Here is a 20304-nt window from a genome sequence, read left to right as displayed (position 1 = left end):
CCCTCCGGGAGGGAGGACAGGGGTTGATGGGGACAGGGGGCTCCGCCTGCCATCTCTTCAGCTACTGCTGAACACCAGCCGGGGGCCAGAGCCGGGCTCCCCCCGCAGATCCAGCACCGTCTGCCAGCCCGGATTAGGGAATGAGCCTGTGAACAGAACAAGAATATCCAAGTCACCTCCAACAATACCATGACATTGGTTTAGGGAAATTACCAGCTCTACCAGGGCGTGTGTGCTGCAGATAACAGCACAAAGGAGGCATTGAGTTGGCGAGTAATTCCCAAGGGCCAAAAGTTGGGCATTGGACAGCACATTTGGATTAGTTATTGAAATGCAAAGTGCTCCTTTTAAACGGCTCTAATCCATCCGTGCCTGGCAGAGAGCGGCGGGGAGACCTGCAGCCGTGCCAACGCACTCTTGGCTCTGTGGACTGGGGAAAGGAGCATTTCGCTCCATCCCGACCCCATCCCTCAGCCACCCCCCAATGCATCACTCACCAGGACATGCTGATGAGCCAGAGTGGGGACAGGAAGGACATCTCTATGGGACTTCTGCACGGGACAGGGACCTGGACTTGTGGTCCTGCCCCCGCTCCACAGGGCTCTCCTGAGCTGTCCATGCCTCTTCGAGATGTTGCAGGGATAAAACAAGGAAGGAAAGAGGTGCCACCCACCGCCCCAAGCTCCCGGGGCCTCAGAGAGCCACCAAACCTGATCACCACCACCCTTGTCCCCACAGAAACAGCTCCTTTTTTTACCTTAATAGGGCATAGCAGAGAAGAGGCAATTCATCATCCCTGGTGGGAGCAGGGTCCCAGGGAGCAGCTGCTGTTTCTCTCTTCATCACAGCCCAGCCGATGGAATGATGGCTTTCATAAAACCAGGGGAAGGGTTTTTTCATCATTAGCAGCCAGTGACAGCGAGTGCCCAACGAGCTGTGGCTGAAATACAGTTTGGGAAGAGCGAGGCTCCAGCTCCAACAGGGAGGGGACTGCAAGGAGGAGGGTGACCGGGCACCGAAGAAATCAGAAGTGGCTCTGGATGGTTGAGCCACCAAGGCAGTGGCCAGCCCAGCTGCGTGCCCTGGGGCCAGGCTGTTTGCTGCAGGGGAGCAGGCGAAGCCTGCACAGCAATAACCTTGCAGAAGGCTCCCTTTCTCTTATTCTTCAGAGATGCAAATTTATCAGATGCTTTCCAGTTTGGTTTGCTTTCAAGGTTGGCTTTTGCACAGTCACCACCATGGCTAGCAAGTGGGACAGGGAAGGAACAAGCAGTAGTGGGACATTGCTGATGGCATGGGGTCTACAGCTTTGCTGGGAAGCTGCTCCAGTGTGGACCCCTCCCCAGGCAGGGGACGATGTCCCCAAACAGCCCCAAACCCCCCACACCGGGGAACAGGCCACTTGGAGGTGGCCCAGCTCGTGGCCCCTGGCACCCAGGGCACAGCCACTGCTCGAGGTGACCCTGCCCTGCAGCACAGCACTGCCGGGCTTGGGGACAACGAGCTCAGCCCCAGGGACACCCCTGGCAAAGGCTGACCCACAGCCCACGGGCAACATGCACACCCAGAGCCTTTCACAAGTGCAGTTCTTGGTTTTAATTTGCGTTATCCCTCTTTTTATTATTTATTGGTAAAATGTAATTACTGCATCCTTCACGAACCTTAATTAAAGATGAAAAACAGTCCTGACAAGTCAATTTGAATGTTTTTTTCCTTGGTCTCCATTAAATTAAGACTCAAGTGTTACTGGAAGCGTTTAATATCACAACACATTTAACTGAATGCTGCTTTGCAAAAAATAAATCACTGTAGACAATGCAGGAGCTTTCTTCTCCTGAAGGGTTTTCTTACAATAGGATTTCATTTTCCAGCTGGGAAATGCTCTGACGGTTTCTTCTTCCTCCGCAACACCTTTTCCAGAAATGAAAAACTTCCATCAGAAGTGCTGCATGAAGTTCTGGACATCCAACCCCGCAGGTTGGCTGGCAAGTCTTGCCCGGTCCAAGGCCTCACCCTGCTGTTACCAGGAGAAAACCCACAGCAAAGCCCTGCGAGCACAAGGCAACCCTGCCTCCTCTGCACGGCGATGGGTGAACACAGCTCTTCTGTGCCATGAAGGTTTTGCAGGCCTGGAGTTTGGCCCTGCCAATGCGCTCCCCCAAAATACCATTGAAAAGCAAGACAGGTCTTTTCTAGAAGCTGCTTGGTGAGCACCTGCATCAGGGCTCCGCATACCACAGCTCCCCGACCGGAGCCAGGGAAAGAACGCCAGAGGCCATCACAAATTTGGAACATTTATTTATGCAACTGATTTTCTTAAAAGGAAAGAAAGCCAAAAATAATAATAAAAAAACAGTTAACAACAGCTGGATGTGCGTGGTACAATCCACATCAGACATGTCCCTCCCTCGGTCCCACGGCACCGTCCTCCTCCGCAGTGGGGCCGCCTCATGGTACCAGTCCCTTCCGCAGCAGCTCCTGGATGCTGCCAACTTTCAGGGTCACTTTTTCTGCATATAGACAAAACTGTTCCACTTTGGTGTTTTTCTTGGGTTTTAATTTTTTCTTTTTTTTTTTTTGTTGTTATTTTATTTTTATTAAAAAAAAAAAGCACCACTCCAATCTGTAATACCAATAAACATTATCCATCTTAAGAACAGTATTTATATTTTTATATATATATTTCTATATATATATTTCTATGTACAGGATGTCCTTGCCTCATGTCATACGAGCATCTCAGTAGGAGTTGGAGATTGGTTGGTTTTTATAGCACTTTGATTTCAAAGTTTGCCCTTCACAAGAGATGCCCTAAAAACCCAGAGACATCCAGCAAGGAGATATCAAAAAAAAAAATCTCACTTTTAAAACATATGTACAACACCTTCAGTCTCTGTTGTCTCTTTAGGACTAAATGTGGTTTCAATTTTCCTTTTTGCTTCTTTCTGGCAACACTTTACCTGCGAAGGACTGTGGGATGCTCCTTCCCTCTGGACCGGAGGGAGGACGCAGGTGGCCCAGGCTCTGGGAAGGTCTGGGATGAAGCAGCAGCATCCCTCCAGCCCCCAAGGCTCCAGGGCTGAACAGTGCCAACATCAGCCTATTCCCAGGAATTTCAGAGGCTCAGCTCAGCCATTTTCATACAAAACCAAACAAACTCTGCACCCACCACACGGTGCCTTCCCCGCTGCGCCCTAGGACAGCACGGACACGTCTACAGAGAGACGGGGACTGGGTAAAGGACACTAATTTATTCCAAGTCACAGCTCGCGATGCGAGTACCGGTGTTACCAGGTACTGGTGTAACTGGACCATTTTGCAGGCTCTGGTGGGGTAAAAAGGCTATTTGGTCACAAGACAGCAATGGGCACAGAACAGTGTTAGAAAGCAGGGATGGAAAGAAGGGGAATAATGTTGCATAGCCCTTGGAATAAGTTATTGTCAGGCCGTGTGAATTGTTCAGTGAGCAGGCGGGAAAGCCAAATGTTTGGGCAAAACGTCTCGATGCTGCTGAAATCCTGCTCACCACCCCTGGGTGTTTGCAAGGCAGCAGGTGGGACATTCTCCAAGTGGGGAGAGGGCAAAGATTTATCTTGTTGCTCTCCTCCACCCTTGGAAGGCGGATGGAAGTATCTCCTGGGTTTGCTCATCCAGGGCGCAGCTGTTTTGGCTCTGCAGCCTTCATGCTGCAGTTCAGTCTAGCCAGCGTTCTCCAAAGCTTCCAGCTGTGGTATGGATCTGACAGAAGCTCCCTGGCGAGAGGGATCCCCAGCCTCTAGGAGGCAGGGCCGGGAAGCTTCCCCTGCCTTGAGTTGACGGGGAAACCATGGAGGGGGATGAAGGATGGGGTTGTCCATGTGCAACCTTCAACATATGGAGGACAGTTTCTCAACTCTTCTGCTTCATCCCCCCCCCAAAATGACCATGAAGGGTTCTGCACAGCCCTCAAGACAGAAGCAACCTCCCCTCAGTTCCTTGAGTCTCTGAGGCAGACCCCAGACCTGCATCCCTCTGGTTGCACCTTGTTGAGGCCATTTGCAGGGAGAGAAAACCCTCACCACAGCTTTATTACAACCAGGCTGTAAGCAGAAACCCCTGTAATTATCACACTATCAGACAGAAAAAGTGACATCTCACACCCGCCTGCAGCAGAATGAAGCCAAAAACTATCAGCTACCTTCAATCACCGGCCCTGTATGCTTGTCCCTGGGTGGCACTGGCGTCGTGGGGACCTCCCCACACCCAGCCTCGAGCACAGCCCACCCCACACCAATGCCATCATCAAACCCCCCTGTCCTGCTTCATCCACCCCAGTAAAAGCCAAGCAGCACTGATGGGCAGCTGCCTGGGGCGGCACCCAGGAGGCATATGGGATGGACCTGAATTTTGAGGGCTTTGTTTCTGGGCACTGGAGGTGTCTCGTGTGCAGCGATTCACAAAGAACAGGTTAAAAACAGACCCATGGTCTTTGGGTCAGACCAGGAGGAATGAATTGCTACAGATGGAGAAGATGGTGTGGAGAGCTAGGGGAACCATCACTTGAAAAGCTCTGCAAGGGTGCCAGGAAGGGTCTGGGTTGGTCCCTCCAGAGGGACATCGCATGGCCAAGTGTCCCCCGCGCCACAGCATGAGCCCAGGCAGCTGTCGAGCCCCGACCCTCCACCTCCCATCCCTTGCCCCTGTTCTTTCCAGGGCTGGATACACAAAAGGTTGCAACTCACAGAACTAAAAAAAGCGAAGATCAAACTCATGATGCAAACGGGCAAAAACTCAAGAGCTCCTCTCAGGGTCTTTGCTCTGGCTCAGAGCATGTCCCCACCAAGGGCAAAACCTGCCAGCAGCCATCTGGGCTCCTCGGAAGAGCTGCTTCAATTCCACGCACAATTGAAAAAGCAACATCTCTTCTCCAAACATCCATCCTTCCCTGCTGGGAAATGGCCTCGGCTCCTTCTGTCCTCCTCCTCCCCGCCCTGGCCTCCTCTCCAGCTGCTTTATTGATGCCCAGGCAGCACTGAGGGGCCACATCCTGCACACTCCGACCCCACCACCGCGACTCAGAGCAGGGACAGGACGAGTCGTGGCATCCAACCCGCGGCCGCTCCGATGCACTTGGGGTGGGAAGAAAATATGGAGAGCGGAGGATGAAGATGAGGAGCGGCTGACACGTCTCCACGTCCTTTCATTTTTCTTGATCTGATGGGTTTTCTCGTTGGGCCCTTTGCTGTTTCCCTCCTCGCTTTCAGCGCTAACGCAACGTCCAAGTGCAAAACGCACGGTTGGCACCACCCCTGCGCAAGCCCTTGCCGCCTCTCTTCTGGCGAGGTGCTATCTGGTCTCCAGGGACTCCAGATATTCCAGTGCTATGTCGTAGCAGAAATGATACTGCTCCTGTTTGGAGAGGAAAAAGAGGGTTATTATGATCCCAAGCAAGTAATTTCTCAAAGATATCCCTTTTCGGGGCAAAATAAGTTTTGGTAGCCCTAAGAAAAAGCCTGGGAAGGGGCTCTATGGGACAAAGACACGTCACACCCCTCACTGGGGGCTGTGTCCCTCTCCTGCCCCTGTGACAGTTCTGCTGAAGAAACAGCCAGGAGAAACTCCACTTCTGGGAAACAACACCCATTCCTGGGAAAGGGGGACGAATCAACCCCCGGATCCAAAGGCACCACCACACGTGCTGAATTTCCTGCAACTTGGGGCCACACAGCACCTTCACCTCCCCCAAAGGATGGACAAGGACTGTGATGTCCCCTTACCACAAAAATACGGTTTATTTACCACATCAGGGTGCAAACCAGGCAGCACCAGTGCAGGGCTCCACCAACCAGCCTCACCCACAGGAACCGCCCCACCCCTGCAGTGATTGACATCCATCAATCAGATAGTGGCAGAGCCATGGGAGGGATGGGACCTGGCGTCTGAAGTAGAATCTTGTCCCTGAAATCAAGAAGTTTCTCTATTTTTGAGTTCAGTGAGGCTGCAAATAAGGACCGTGCTCACTGCATCCGTTGTCTGTAGACACCCTGCCAGGGCTGCCAGGGCGTTTCTCATCACAAATTCTCTTGCTGCAGATAAAAAAAATGCCGTTTTCCATTCCTGGCAGGGATTTGGTCTGGGCGTTTTCTTTGGGTGCGGGAAGAGGCGTGAAGGGAAGTCCCAGGAGCTTTCGCTTCCAAAAATCCAAATTTTCCAAGGGAAATGGCAAACAAATAAGCATTTTGGTGCTCAGGTCAAAGTCTGACCCACCTGTGACAGCCAGGCTGGAGCCAAGGGGTGCGAGTGGGAAAGGCTCACTGTCCCACCCCTTCCTTTCCCTGAGACAGCTACGGGCAGTGTCAGCACCTTCCCACCCTTTGCTCCCCCCATAGCTGGCTCCCCAGCTGCACGAGGGGAAAGCCCAGCATGGCTGGCTCCTGGTTTTATAGCAAAACTCACTGAAGTTGGGCTTGCGAAGGCAGTCTCATCCATCCTTGTCCTCCTTTACGTGACCTGTTTTTGTGCCCCCCCATCCTCATACAATGCACAGCACAGAAGACTACAAGGGGAGCCTGGACCTTGGCAGTGCCCATCTCCATGAGATGCATCTCCTTCAAGCATCCAAGAAGCAAAATCAGCCAGAGTGGGGAAGAAAAACCCACCAAAAATCAGGTTTCTGACACCGCTGTGAGCACTGGGATATTGTGGAAGCATCCTGGGTGCAACAGCAGAGAGGGAAAGGGGAGAGCTCATCTCCTGAAATCCTCATCGGCAGCTTGAGCACCAGCACGAAAATCCTGTTATCCCCCAAGCGGGTGGGCGACTGCTCGGGGACCCCAGGTGGGAACGGGCAGCGGGGGAAAAGGGCTGCAAAGCGAGGAGGCTGTGACAGCTTAGATTAAAAGCACATAATGCTTTTTGGATTAAGAAAAGGGATTGTTTCCATTTATCATCATATAAAATAAACCCCACAGGCAAACAGAGGGGGAAGATGCATGGGCAGTGGGAAGCTCCTACGTGCTGGCTGCTCTCTGCTGGGCTGTGGCTCTTTAAATCGTGTGAGGATCCGGCCTCCCAGTGACTCCGGTAGATTGGGATTCCCAGAATAGATGGTTCAGGTTCATTTGAGGCTGGAGGATGCTTGTGTCCTGATGTGAAATGTTGCCTTTTTTTTAATGCCTTTGCAATTTAGCCCAATGGGTCTGGTGGCTTCATGCTTGTCACATCATCTTTCCATTATCTGCATTCCTCCCTCTGCTCCCCTCTCCCCTCCCTCACCTTCTCCTCCACTTTAATTCCTAATGCAAATCACATCCCCTCCTCAAAACCATTTCATTTTGCAACTTAGGGATTTTATAATCTAAACAGGGTAAACATTTCCGGCTGGCTTGCTTTTAAAACATCACAAAGCACCTGGATTCCTCCACCACGGGGATAGACACGCGCTGCTCCATTCCCTGTCCTGTTATCCAGGGCCTGAAATAGGGCACAGGCTTTGCACCCTGACCCGCTGCCACCTCCAGCCTCTCCATCATGAGATGTGGCTGCATGGCTGCCCCCAGCAGCTTGTCCACCAATTAATTTCACTCAAAATGCAGTTCCCTTTTTATATTTCCAACAGGAATTTGTCTGATTCCACTTCGGAGCTGCTCCCGGCGCCACAAACCCTCTGAAGAGCTGCAATTACATCCCATGAATTAATGCAAACCTGCCTTATTACTCCTGGGAAGGATTTTTGACAAGCCCAGAGCCGACGCCAAGGGCATGTCGGCACGGCGAGATGAAGGCAAGTCCAAGGCTGCTTTCAAGAGCTGCCTCACCCCCCTGCCCGCCCCAGCCCGCGGCACGGCGCTGCCACGCTCGCCCAGACGTGCTCTGCATGAGGATGCCCACAGTCCTCATCAGGATTTGGGGTGGGAAAGGAGGTGTTTTGGGGACCAGCAGCCAGGGTGGCCGCTGGCGGTGTCTCGTGCTTACCAAGGTCTCTACCATATTTGGCTTGTAGTTGCGAAGGGTCTTTGCAGCATAGAAAACATCTGCCATGTTGTGACACTTGATCATCTCCAGGATCATGGTGGAGGCACAGAAGGTGCCGCTCCGGCCACCTCCGTTCCTGGTGGAAGAAACACACGTGTTAGTGGTGAGAACATGGCATTAGAGCATCTTCCTTCTCCCTCTATTCCCCCTTTCTCTATCCATCCCTGTATCCCAGATGTCCCACAACAGGAGCCCATACCCCACAGTCCTCCCAAACTGGGGGACCTGAACCAGACCCACGCAGTGGCAAGAGCTGTGATCCTGCTCTCTGGTCCTCACAAGAGCCACAACAGAGCATGAAAACACCTTTTTGGACCATCACAGCCGGACCTTGGACATCTGGGCCCAGTTTCCAGCCCTGCCACAGAGCAATTCCTCATGGGGCCTTGCGGAAGCCACTGTGTCCCTCTACCACACCATTCCCCTCCACAGGGTGACCCTGGGCTGATGACCTGTTGAGTGGTGGTGGCTGGAGGAACCATCCCACATTTTCCCCAGCACAGAGCTCACCGGGTACCTCCCCCCACACTGGGCTGAAATCATCCCACACCACCACGTCTGATCCCTGGCAGCAAAGGGGACCAGGGAAAGAAAGAGAGAATACGATGCCAGTGTTTTATAAAGCATGTTCTCAAATTATCCTTCGGCTAATGAAGACGGACGAGGCTGTAATTAATTTTTGATTAAAGGCTCGCCTGCTGTCTCTACCAATCTGTGAACGTGCTAGGTCCCATCGAGGAGAGCACACACGGGTGTTTGTGTGAGCCAAACCCAGCTGGCAGGAGGGGGATGGAGAGCATGTCCACCTCAATGAGAAGCAAGTAGTGGGAGTTGCACAGCTCCTGCCACATTCCTTTGGAGCCTGTGACATACATGGGACGTGGTGACAGGGCGGGGACCTCTGCTGAACCTCGCTGCAAGGCAGGGTACGGGCACGAACAGCAGGGCTGCTGCTGGCAGGTGTCACTCCCACCAAACATCCATCTCATGGAGGAGGTTTGACGTGGTGACCACAAAGTGCCTCAAGCAAAACTCATGTTGTGGGAGAGAGAGCGCCACTGGGGACAAAGTCACACCCGTGAGGACTTTTTAGAGGATTTTCAAGCAGAACTGGGTACACATGTGCTGGTGGCATCTCCCCCCACGCCAGAGCCTGCTCCTCACTAGATGACACTCACAGGCAGTGCACCACGGTCCGGCCATCGCCGCTTTCCTTCTGCCACCTCTCCACTTGGGCCAGGAGGTGCAAGAAGGACTTCTTGGAGTCCGGGGTGTCTCGATACGCTGACCACCGCAGGTACTGGAAATGCCGGACCATCAGGTGCCCCTCCTGCAACTAGAAAAAGCAAACCTCATCAGCTTGAACCCATGGGCTGCCCTCATTTGCCTCCAGTGCAGGTCTGACAGAGGGCAAGAGGGCTTTGCCATGCATGAGTAGTAGAGGAAGAGAGGAAAACTCGAGCCCTCTCCTGCGCAGCTCACACTGCTTCCACCACCCCATTCCACCCGGGGGAAGCTCCGCTGACATGGTTTATCCTAACTCGCAGCATCTCAGGCTGTCTCTGTATCTCCCAAAACCTGTTACCAGAGCCCTGAGCTTCCCCAAGGCTTCTCCATCCCATCTTTGTCTTGCGTGTAGAAGATGTGTTTTTGTTGTGTTTGCTGTAGACCAGGAGGCTGACGAGAAGCTGCCACCCACAGAGGAGGGGAACAGTGGAAATGCGCCCTAATACCCTGGTAATCTGGTTAGTCTTGAAACCTAATCTGGTTAGCAGGCTCCAGGAGGAGGATTACAGCCACAAAGCTAAACGAGGCCAGGCTTTAGCCAGGCAGATGCAGAGCTCTTGCTCAGAAGTACTCGGGGCATCAGGAGTGCCTGATGGGATGAAACCACGGGTCACACACTCCAGCTGTATTTCGGGGCTCAGTGGCACACGTGTGAGAGCACACACTGGAGGAGAAAGGGGGGATCAAATGCAGATGGGGGATCTCCAGCTCTGGAGGGCTCCATCCACCCAATTTCAGATGCTTGATGAGCAGGGCGAGCACCAGAACATCTCCAGGCAGCAGGACCAGGCATTCCTGTGGCTCTGCAGGGAGCCTCAGCCTGGGGAATGGGTGTTGGGGGCATTCGGTGCCCACTCCAACCAGCACATCCCAAATGTACAGGGGCTTTTCTGGACTTTTCAGGAGCTCCGATGTGGGTTGGTGACATGGCTGGGACGGGCTGACCTCCCTGGGCTTGAGTCTTTGCTTCTAGCTGGAAGGCAGGAAAGCAGAGGGGGAAGATGAAACAAATAAGTGGAGTTAAAACAGGATAAGACTCCTCTGACAGTCCAGGAAGGAAAGCTTTGGGATCTGTTTTGAAGCTCAGGTGAAAGCTCCGTCTGGCTCTGGAGGACTTGTGACACCCCAGTGCCCAGCTCCCCTCCAGCCAAGGGCAAGAAGTCGCTCCCTGAGGAACTCTCTTCTTAGATCCAGAGATTTCAGTCATGCTGCATTTTAAATCAGCATGGGGTGTACTGTACCATGAGAGCAAAGCACATTTGGTGAAGGATTTTGTGCTTACACCCAAAAAATGCCAGATTCCCCCACAGAGAGCGTGAACCAAACCCCTCTTTGTGTTAAGAGTCCAGATAATCAGGATTTATCTCCTCCAACCCCAGCTCCCTCACTGAAGCACCCTTCCCAGCCATGCCATCAGCCAAGCCACACACATCCTGCCAAGCTCCATAATTCCCATTTGCCCGATGACCTCCACTGAGGCATCAGCCTCAGCTTCTTGTCCACCTCTGAAAGATTTAAAGGCCGCAGGGACACCACCTCTTCATGTCTGCCTTTTGTAGTTAACTCCGCTTTTCTTTCCACGTACACTTGTGCACTCAGGGGGGCTGTTCATCGCAGTCCCTGTCCCTTCCCAATCCCACTGCGTTTCTCTTCATTTAAAGGCAAGTTGAACCAGCCAAGCATCAATGCAACAACAGGTGAAAACCTGTGTGGATCTTCTCATCCTGCAGGAAAAGGGCTCTGCTGGTCCCAGGGGAGCTGCTGTGCCCATGCAGGGAGTCTCCATCCTGCGATACATCCGTGGCAGGGCAGAGATGGACCTCTGAGCAGGATGAGAAAGGTCTTCCTACAGAGTTACCTAACATCTTGCAAGGTGCTGTGAACTCCAAAAAGGTTGGATGGAGCCAATGGCGATTTTACAGGCTCCTCTGTGCCAGGTGAAGAGCTGGGGCTGCATCCTCTGGAGGAGCTGGATGAGGCTGAAGAAAACACCAGCATCTACAGCACCATTCCATTAGTTTATATGGAGAATTATGTGGCTGGGCTATGACAAGCTCTTGGCACACGTAGTATCACTAGATGCATCATCCTGCTCTCCAAAAAAAAGGTCTTCACTCACACAAAGAAGCTCTTGGAAATGCTCCAGACCTTCCTCAGTGCAGAGGTTAACAAAAGCAATGTCCCCCCTGCACACGAGCTCACCCAGCCTGACCTCTGCACTGGGAGATGCCTGGTGGGCCCCTGGACACACACAGAGACACACGTGAATCCCCCCTGACCCCCCCTGCACTGGCACGGAGCCAGAGGAGAGACCCTCACCCGTGTGATGTTCTGGACTCGGAATAGACGGGACACGATGTCCTCATCCGCCGCTCCGGACACGTACTCCACCTCCATGGGGCCGTACTGCTGGAGCCCCGGCTCAGGCCAGTACTGCAAACAGGGCTGCGGAGAGAAGGACAGCTCACCATGACCAGGAACATGTACTGGGACATGGGGAAGGGGCACCATGCACCACAGGTGACACTGAGTGGAACAGAGTGGTTGGTGCTGGAGAGGGGCTGCAGGCAGAGGGGGTGGCCCCAAGATGGGGTGCTGGACCCACAGCGCCGTTACTCACGCAGGACCCACAGCGCACTGATGGATGGAAGGTCCCTCAGCTTCTGGGAGGATCGAAGCTGAAAGGTCAGGTCCAACCCCTGCTGCACAAACGCCACAGCTGGTGCTCCTGGAGATGGACTTTGCTGGTCCAGGATGGACCCTGCCTCAGCCCCACCAAGCAGAGGCCTGAGCCCGCACTGTGATGGAGCAGGGCCTGGCTGCTCCAAGTCTGCTCTCAAACCCCATCGCCTTTAGATGCTGCTCTGCCATCAGCAGCAACAGCCATATGGGATGACAGTCCCCCTCGTCCTGTGGCCAGGACATCCCGCCAAGTCAAATCAATCCCGACCTGCAGCCCAGGACCTTTCCCCTTGCTGGGGAGCAACTCCTGCTCCTTCTCCACGTGTCCAGCACAGCGCTGATGGATGGCTCAGTTCAAGGGTCACAGATGCAATTGTTTTCACACCGTGACAGCTGGGAAACCAGCATCGACACAAAATATATGACATTTGTCACCGCACTTTAACAGGGCATTTAGCATTTCAGGTCATCTAACGGCTTGGGCCTAACTGCATGGCAAATGTGTTTGAGAAATAATTGGTTATTAATAGGGGCTATAAATCTCCAAGATCTTTAAGCCTTCTAGACTTGGAGCAATAATTTAGATATTAAAACTTCCTTCGGCAAGACGTAGTTCAAGTGAGGGATATACCCTCTAAGTCACCTTTCAGAGCTGCCTGCTGTAAAGGTTGATTTATTACTTGTTGGTCCTAAACTGGTAAACATTTAAGATCCAGCTAAATATTGTAACACAGACATCCCTGAAGAATAGAGATCCAGAGAGAAAGGCAGGGCTGTATAATGAAGAAAAATAGCAGAGTCCCTGTTGGACAGTGCCAGGGGACACTGGTTGCTGCATGGGACCTGGCACCCTGTGGGAGGATGGCACAGGAGTGGGCAGCTCCTGTGAGGCTGAAGGATGTTTCTGGATCATGGAATGAAAGAACAGGTTGAGAGTGAGAAATTGGTTTTGCTGCCTCCTTCCCTGCTGTGGTCCACTGCAGCTGGGCTCAGCTGACAGCTGATGTCCGTGCTGCAGAAGGGAGGTGCTGGATGGACACAGTGGAGGGACAGTAATACAGTGGCCCTGCTCCAGGGCTGGGTTTTTAAAGGGGCACTTGGTGCCCAGTGGGTATCTAAGCACAAGTGAGGGTAAATGTGTATAAAGGTGAATGATGGGTGCAGGAGCGTCACCCTCACCTAGGCCGACCCTCCGCTGCTCTGGCAGCACAGCTGCTCTCGCTCACAGCCACACTTGCAGGCAAAGCTCTTCATCCGCCCGGCTCCCACGGCGCTGTGCCCAGAGGGAAGCCAGGCAGCTCCAGCCCATCGGGAGCAAAGCCCACCAGGCTCAGGGCAACCGGCCCTGCCAGCCGGGGCTCCATGCAGCCACGTGCCGAGCACCGTCCTCGCGCCGGGACCGCGCAGCCCGCCCGGCCAGAGCCTCCCCGGGCTGCTGGCTCTGCACCCACACCCTCTGCCCTGGACTCGCAGAGGCACACAGAGGCAACAGCCACCACACAGCCCCCTTCTCACCTCTTCAGTTACACCATCCTACAGCGAATAGAACAGAAGAGCTGCATTAGAAGGGTCCTACAACTCCCAATCTGGTCCAACCGCCTGAACACTTCAGGGCTGACCAAGAGTGAAAGCCTGTTCTTATGGACAGGGTCCAAATGCCTCTTCAACACTGACAGGCGTGGGGCATCAACCACCTCTCTAGGAAGCCTCTTTCAGGGTTTGACCACCCTCTCGGAAAAGAAACGCTCCCTCGTGTGCAGTTCATTCCCGGGAGCAGCACACAGAGCCTGCTGAAAGCTCAGAGCATCCTCTGGGGACACGCACACCCCGACAGAAGCAGCGCTACCGAAATCACACAGTGGGGGTTATTCCAAAGAAGAGAGGATGGGCAGTTCTGCACCGGGGGGATACACGCCAGCCTCACATTATTCCCAACGTGTCCATTCCACGCTGAAGGAGCCTGAAAACTAGTGGTGCTTGGGTTTCTCCATCATTTTTTAGGCCTGTGAAAACCCTACACTTCTCTGCTCCCAAATGCCCCAAACACAAGGGTGGTTATTACTTAACGAAATCCAATCCTAACATTTGATTCAGCCAAAACTTGGTGTTTAAAATGCCCTGAAGAGCCCTTTTTCATATCCACCCACGTTTGTCTTTTCTGGTGTAGATGCTTAGTTATGGGACCTCTGTCTTTCTCCTTCCCGCAGTGATGGCAACTAACTCCTCCTTTGCATTCCGTAGCTGCTCTTCTACTACAACCACCTCTTCAGCAGAGATGACCCCAACCTCCTCAGGATGTTCATGCACCGTGCTGGTGGCAGAAAGAGAGCCCCAGCTGCACCCCCACTAGCCCTGAGATGGAAGAAGAGCACCCGAGAAGACGCCCTGAGGCTCAGCCGGAGCTGCGGAGGAGGACAACGACCCCCAGCCATCGGCAACCACCAGCTCGACACCCACCGAGCCATGAGCTGGCATAAGCGCCCCAAGGGGCAGTGCCAGTGTCCCCCACAAAGGGCCCTGCAGCCACAGCCCCACTGGCACCCAGGTGCCAGCTCCTGCTCCAGCCATGGCTTCACCACAGCCGGTCACAGCTCCTGCCCCTGCAAACAGCCCCCGCACCCCAGCCAGGGGATTCACTTCTCCCTAATAAACCTTTCGAGCTGCCTTGACCCATCTCTACAGCCTCACACCCAGGGCTGGGGGGGCGGGGGGGTGCTGCCTTCCAGGACACGAAGGCTTTGGCTCCAGCCCAGGAGAGCCAAAGGCCCCAAGCCCAAGCGCTGCACTCAGCAAAACCCAGCAAAAGGCCACCCTGGGGCTAATCCAGGAGCTGCACCAGCACCCAGGGCCACTCCAACCAAAGCAGCCCCTCCCAGGCCTTGGGGGGGCCATGCCCCTTCCTCCCCCAGCTCAGGCCAGGGGCAGCGGGGCTGCAGGGAGCACACTTGGCTTCTCTTGCCCATCCCACAGCCCAGCTGGGGAGAGCTACAGCACTGTCACCAGCACAGCCACACCTCTGTCCTACGGGAGCCACAGCTCAGCCTTACTGCAGGAAGAACCTCTCCCTCCCAGCAGCATTTTCTCAGGCTTCCTCTCGAGAAGAGCCTTTTACTGAAGCCTTTACACAAGATGCTACCTCGTGAGCCCCTCCCTTTCCACACAACAGTGAATTGCGCTTTTTGGGGAGGGCAGACCTGGAACACCGGCTCTGCGGGGTGCTCCACACTTCACACCCACTGATGCAAAAACATTACAGTGCTCAGGAGAAATTAGATCACGAGTTCATAGGTTCACAGTAAACATGCAGCGCTACCTGGCACAGTCACTCATGGAAAGATTCCCTAAAGTAGGTCCCAGGTAAGAGCTGAGTACGTGATTGCACCTCCCAGGTGGAGCATCCATCCGCCAGATGAAGAGGCCCACAGCCAGTTCAACTGGCACCGGGAAGCAGCAGGCAAATGCTGCTCGTGCCCTGTCCCAATGACTTTAAAATCGATCTTGCTGTATTGGTGGCTTGGCTCACAGAAACCAGAGACCTTCAATAACGTCGCGGAGCTTGCCAGGTCTGCACAAAGTCACGGAGAAGCAGGTCAAAGTCAGAGCACTAGTTCGAGGAAGGTTCACAGACGGAGACACACCCGATGAAGTCAAGAATGTTGAAATCACTAATCCAGAGAGGGGGATGTCACTTGTACTGAACCAGGTGTTGAAGACTTCTGGGTTTGTAACACGGTCTCCAGTGGAGGACACCCAGATCAGTCCTCACTTGGGTTTGCTTAGCCAGTGGTCTCCAGAGTGGGGTGTGCAAGACAATCCATAGGGATGCGGGAAGGAAACAGTTGAACTTCTATTTATTGTCATCTCATTTATACATTCTCATACAGAAATGGTCTATTCTCAGCAGTAAATGACTTCTTCACAATAGGCTGGAATGAGACGGGGAGCTACGATGAACATCCCTCGAACCACAAGGAGATTTGCTGCTTATCTCACACCCAAGGGCTTAAAAGAGCTGTCGAACTTCAAGGTGTTTCCTTTCACAGAAAGACAAGCCTTGTAAACTTGCTGATGACCAGCTGCTGTCAGTAGTATGCTACTGAGCAGATCTTGTCCAAAAAATACGTGTAAGGTGCCGTTTGATCGATGAGTGAGAAAGTAACTGCTTTTGGAAGAAACTTGTGCTGTGGAGAGAGCATTTGCTAAACCCCCAAAAAATCGAACAGTTAGTTTGCAAGCGCAGTTGGCTGACACCGGGAACGATGGACATTTATCAGCCAAGAAAACCCTTTGCCTAAGCAGTGGAGGGCTTGAAAAACAAGTGTCAGGGTTTAATAAGCACAGCCGACAATGAAGTTCTTCCATTTGCACCTACACATCTGTGTGAGGAATTTTTGCTCAGCAGTGAGTCATTAAAATCAAGTTTCAAAATAAACTGGACTTAGAGCCAGCCCGTTGGATGGCTCTATCACAAAGTGCTAAACCAAGATTTTCAAAACTAATGAAGCATAGGCAATCACAGAGCCCTCACCATAAAATATTATTATTAACAACAGTCTTTTGAATACTTCCAGGGATGGTGAGTCAACCACTTCCCTGGGCAGCCTGTTCCAAGCCTTGACAACCCTTTCAGTGAAGAAATTTTTCCTAATATCCAATCTAAACCTCCCCTGGCACAACTTGAGGCCATTTCCTTTCATCCTATCACTTGTTTGTTGGGAGAAGAAACCAACACCCACTTCACTACAACCTCAGGTAGTTGTCGAGAGTGATAAATTCTCCCCTTGGCCTCCTTTTCTCCAGACTAAAGAACACAAGTTCCCTCACAGGACTTCTTCTCTAGACCCTTCACCACGTTTGTTGCTCTTCTCCAAGCACGATCCAGCTCTGTAGAGCCTTCCTACCCTCCTGCAGATCAACACTCCGGCCCAACTTGGTGTCATCTGCAAAGTCACTGTGGGTGCACTCAATCCTCTCATCCAGATCACTGATAAAGATATTAAACAGAACTGGCCCCAGTCCTGAGCCCTGGGGAACACCACGTGTGACCAGTCCCCAGCTGCATTTAACTCCAACCACCACAACTCTTTGGGCCCAGCCATCAGCCAGTTTTTTTACCCACTGAAGAGTACACCTGTGCAAGCCATAAATAGCATTCTCTTGGAGAAACTAGCTGTGGGAAATGGCATCAAAGTTTTTATTAAACAACATCCAGGTAAACAACATCCACAGCTTTCCCCTCATCCACTAAGCAGGTCACTTTGTCATAGAAGAAGGTCAGGTTAGTCAAGCAGGACCTGACTTTCATAAAACCATGCTGTCTGGGTCTTATACCTGCTTATCCTGCATGTGCCATGTGATGGCACTCAAGATGATCTGCTCCATAATCTTCCCTATCACTGAGTCAGACTGACAGGTCTGTAGTTCCCTCGCTCCTCTTTCCAGCCCTTCTTGTAGCTGGGCATCACACCTGCTATCCTCCAGCCAATGGGACCTCCCCACTTAGCCACAGCTGATGATAAATGATGGGAAGTGGCTTGGTGAGCACCTCCGCCAGCTCCCTCAGTGCCCTTGGGTGCATCTCATCTGGCCCCATAGACTGGTGTGTGTCTAAGTGCTGTAGCAGGTTGCTAACCAGTTCCCCTTAGATTATAGGAGCTTCATTCTGCTCCCTGTCCCCGTCTTCCAGCTCAGGGGGTTGGGTGCTCTTACTTCTAAAGACTGAGGCAAAGAAGGCATTAAGTACCTCAGCCTTTTTCTCATCCTTGGTCACTATATTTCCCCACACATCCTATAAAGGATAGCGATTCTCCTTACCCCACCTTTTGTTGTTAATGTAACATAAAGAAACACTTTTTCTTGTCTTTTACTGCAATAGCAAGATTAAGTTCTAGTTGGGCTTTGGCTCTTCTAATTTTCTCCCTGCATAACCTCATGACATCCTTGTAGTTCTCCTGAGTTGCCTGCCTCTTCTTCCAAAGGTCATAAACTCTCTTTTTCTTTCCTGAGTTCTGGCCAAAGCTCTCTGTTCAGCCAGGCCGGGAATCTTCCCTGCCAGCTTGTCTTTCAACACATGGGGACAGCCTGCTCCTGCACCCTGAAGATTTCCTTCTTGAAGAATGCCCAGCTTTCCTGGATTCCTCTGCCCTTCAGGACTGCCTCCCAAGGGACTCTGTCAATGAGGCTCCTAAACAGGCCAAAGTCAGACCTCTGGAAGCCCAAGGGAGCAGTTCTGCTGACCCCCTTCCTTACTTCTCTGAGAACTGAAAACTCATTTTCTGATTGCTGTGCCCAAGACGGCCTCCAACCATCACATCACCCACAAGTCCTTCTCTGTTCACAGACAACAGGTCCAGTGGGCCACCCTCGCTGGTTGGCTCCCTCACCAGCTCTGTCAGGAAGGTCTCTTCCCCACACTCCAGGAACCTCCCGGGTTATTTCCTCTGCTGTATTGTACTTCCAGCAGACATCTCGTAAGTTGGAGTCCCTCATGAGAACAAGGGCTAACAACCATGAGACTTATCCCAGGTGCTTATAGAATATTTCATTTGTCCCTTTATCCTGGTTGGGTGGTCTGTAACAGACTCCCACCACAATATCTGCCCTGTTGGCCTTTCCCCTGATTCCTAACCATAAACACTTGACCCTTCCATCACCATTGTCAAGCTCTAGACAAACAGTCCCAGCTGCTAGTGCTGGACGGGGCCTCTCCAACGACCCCACTCACACAAACCTGCTGATTTCAGCATGTCCATGGGCAGATTGCTTCGTTAAACATGAACCTGATCTAAAAGCAACTCCTCTGAGTGAGCACAGGAGCTGGGAAGCTCTCTGGAGCCAGCTCTGCCTCCTCTCCCAGCAAGGCAAGAGACCCTCCCAGGACATCCCTCTGCTCAGGGTCTGCTTAATGTCACCCCCCACAAAGGCCCTTTGGAGCATGTGGCCTTAGCTCAGCACGGAGGGACGCATGGATGCGCTCCAGAGCTCTGCACACATCCAGCATGTTTATATCTGTAAATACACACCAGTGTATTCACACACCAGTCAGTACTGGTGCTGTAACCATCTGCACCCTTCCCACAAATGGTACAACTCTCAGTTTGGGTCATTTACATTGAGTATCTGGTCTCAACTCAAAATAATGAATTATTTTATAATGAAGTCTTCTCCAGACATCCATTAAGAGTCTATAATGTTAATTTTATGTAAAAATCCAATGTTTCCTCACTGAATTAACATTACAGACCTGCAGCAGACTTTTACACCTGCTCTGGTGGTGGCAAGAGTGCTCCAGGCATCCCCCTGGGGAGCAGTGCGTGAGGAGAGTAAAGCAAGGTGAGGCTGAGCATGGCCCCCCGCTCCCCAGCTTCTGTCCTCTCTCCCCCGGGTGACAGGGGACCCTCCCCTCCAGTTTGGCAGATCTGCACATCCCCTCACACCATAAAACCCAGGGGACAGCAGCTTTGCAGCAGGTTGACTTATAAAGCAGCATTCACAAGCCACCAGCACCCTTGGAAGATGAAAGCGGGAAATCTCCTGTGCCTCAGTTTCCCCTTTGTAAAAGGAGGACAAAAGTAAGTTATTTATAACAACAAGGTTATACGTGTCGTTAACCTTGTATCTCCCTGAGGCATCCACAAGGATTATGGTGCAGTAAAGCAGCGGCCAACGCAGCGGCCAACGCAGCGGCCAACGCAGCGGCCAACGCAGCGGCCAACGCAGCGGCCAACGCAGCGGCCAACGCAGCGGCCAACGCAGCGGCCAACGCAGCGGCCAACGCAGCGGCACCAGGCTGGTTTGCTGCTGAAAGCATCTTTGGCCCCAGCTGGCCAGCACTGTGCTTACAGGGGACAAATCCTGGGTGCTGCAGCCAGTCCCATCTCCCTTTGCAGAGGAGAAGGAGCTGAGTGAGCAGGGCAGGGGCTGCAGCACTGCCAAGGCAGTGGGGACGGAGCAGGACAGGGTCACCCACGGGGCCGGCAGCACTCACCCAGGCGGAGTTGGACTGGTTGAGCTGGTTGAGCATGACGATGGAGGTGCAGCCGTAGTCGTACACCAACCGCCAGAAGTCGGTGGTGGTGTTCTGCAGCGGGTGCAGGGTGACGATGAAGGCAGCACTCTTGGTGTAGCTCTGCGGAGAGGGAAGATGAGCACTGTTAAGGACATGGCGGTGGTGCTGAAGCCACTGCTGTCACACCCCAAAAAACCCAATGCAATCAGATGATAAGTGGCACCAAAGCCATCTCCATGCTTGAGCAGAGTCTCCCTGGCATGGCCTCAATCCTCCATGTCCTGGTGCTGGGAGATGCTATAAAAACAGGTCTA

The 20304-nt window shown here is 52.8% G+C and overlaps 1 protein-coding gene across 3 annotated transcripts in view; it reads right to left on the bottom strand.

Moving 5' to 3' along the window:
- Positions 1-1789: 1789 nt before the first annotated feature.
- The window catches only part of PTPRU (protein tyrosine phosphatase receptor type U), a 74614-nt gene continuing 56099 nt past the window's right edge, over positions 1790-20304 (bottom strand). For all 3 annotated transcript variants that reach the window (XM_074926385.1, XM_074926386.1, XM_074926387.1), the window contains 5 exons: positions 19970-20110; positions 11620-11745; positions 9192-9349; positions 7954-8089; positions 1790-5388 (listed from right to left, as the gene is read on the bottom strand). In XM_074926385.1, coding sequence (XP_074782486.1) covers positions 5326-5388; positions 7954-8089; positions 9192-9349; positions 11620-11745; positions 19970-20110 — 624 coding nt within the window. In that variant the 3' untranslated portion in view covers positions 1790-5325. The remainder of the gene's footprint in view (positions 5389-7953; positions 8090-9191; positions 9350-11619; positions 11746-19969; positions 20111-20304) is intronic.

Source organism: Athene noctua, chromosome 24 (assembly GCF_965140245.1).
Source record: "Athene noctua chromosome 24, bAthNoc1.hap1.1, whole genome shotgun sequence".
Classification (NCBI taxonomy): domain Eukaryota; kingdom Metazoa; phylum Chordata; class Aves; order Strigiformes; family Strigidae; genus Athene; species Athene noctua.
Note: the sequence above shows the minus strand (reverse complement) of the source record. Positions and strands in the feature narration are given on the sequence as shown.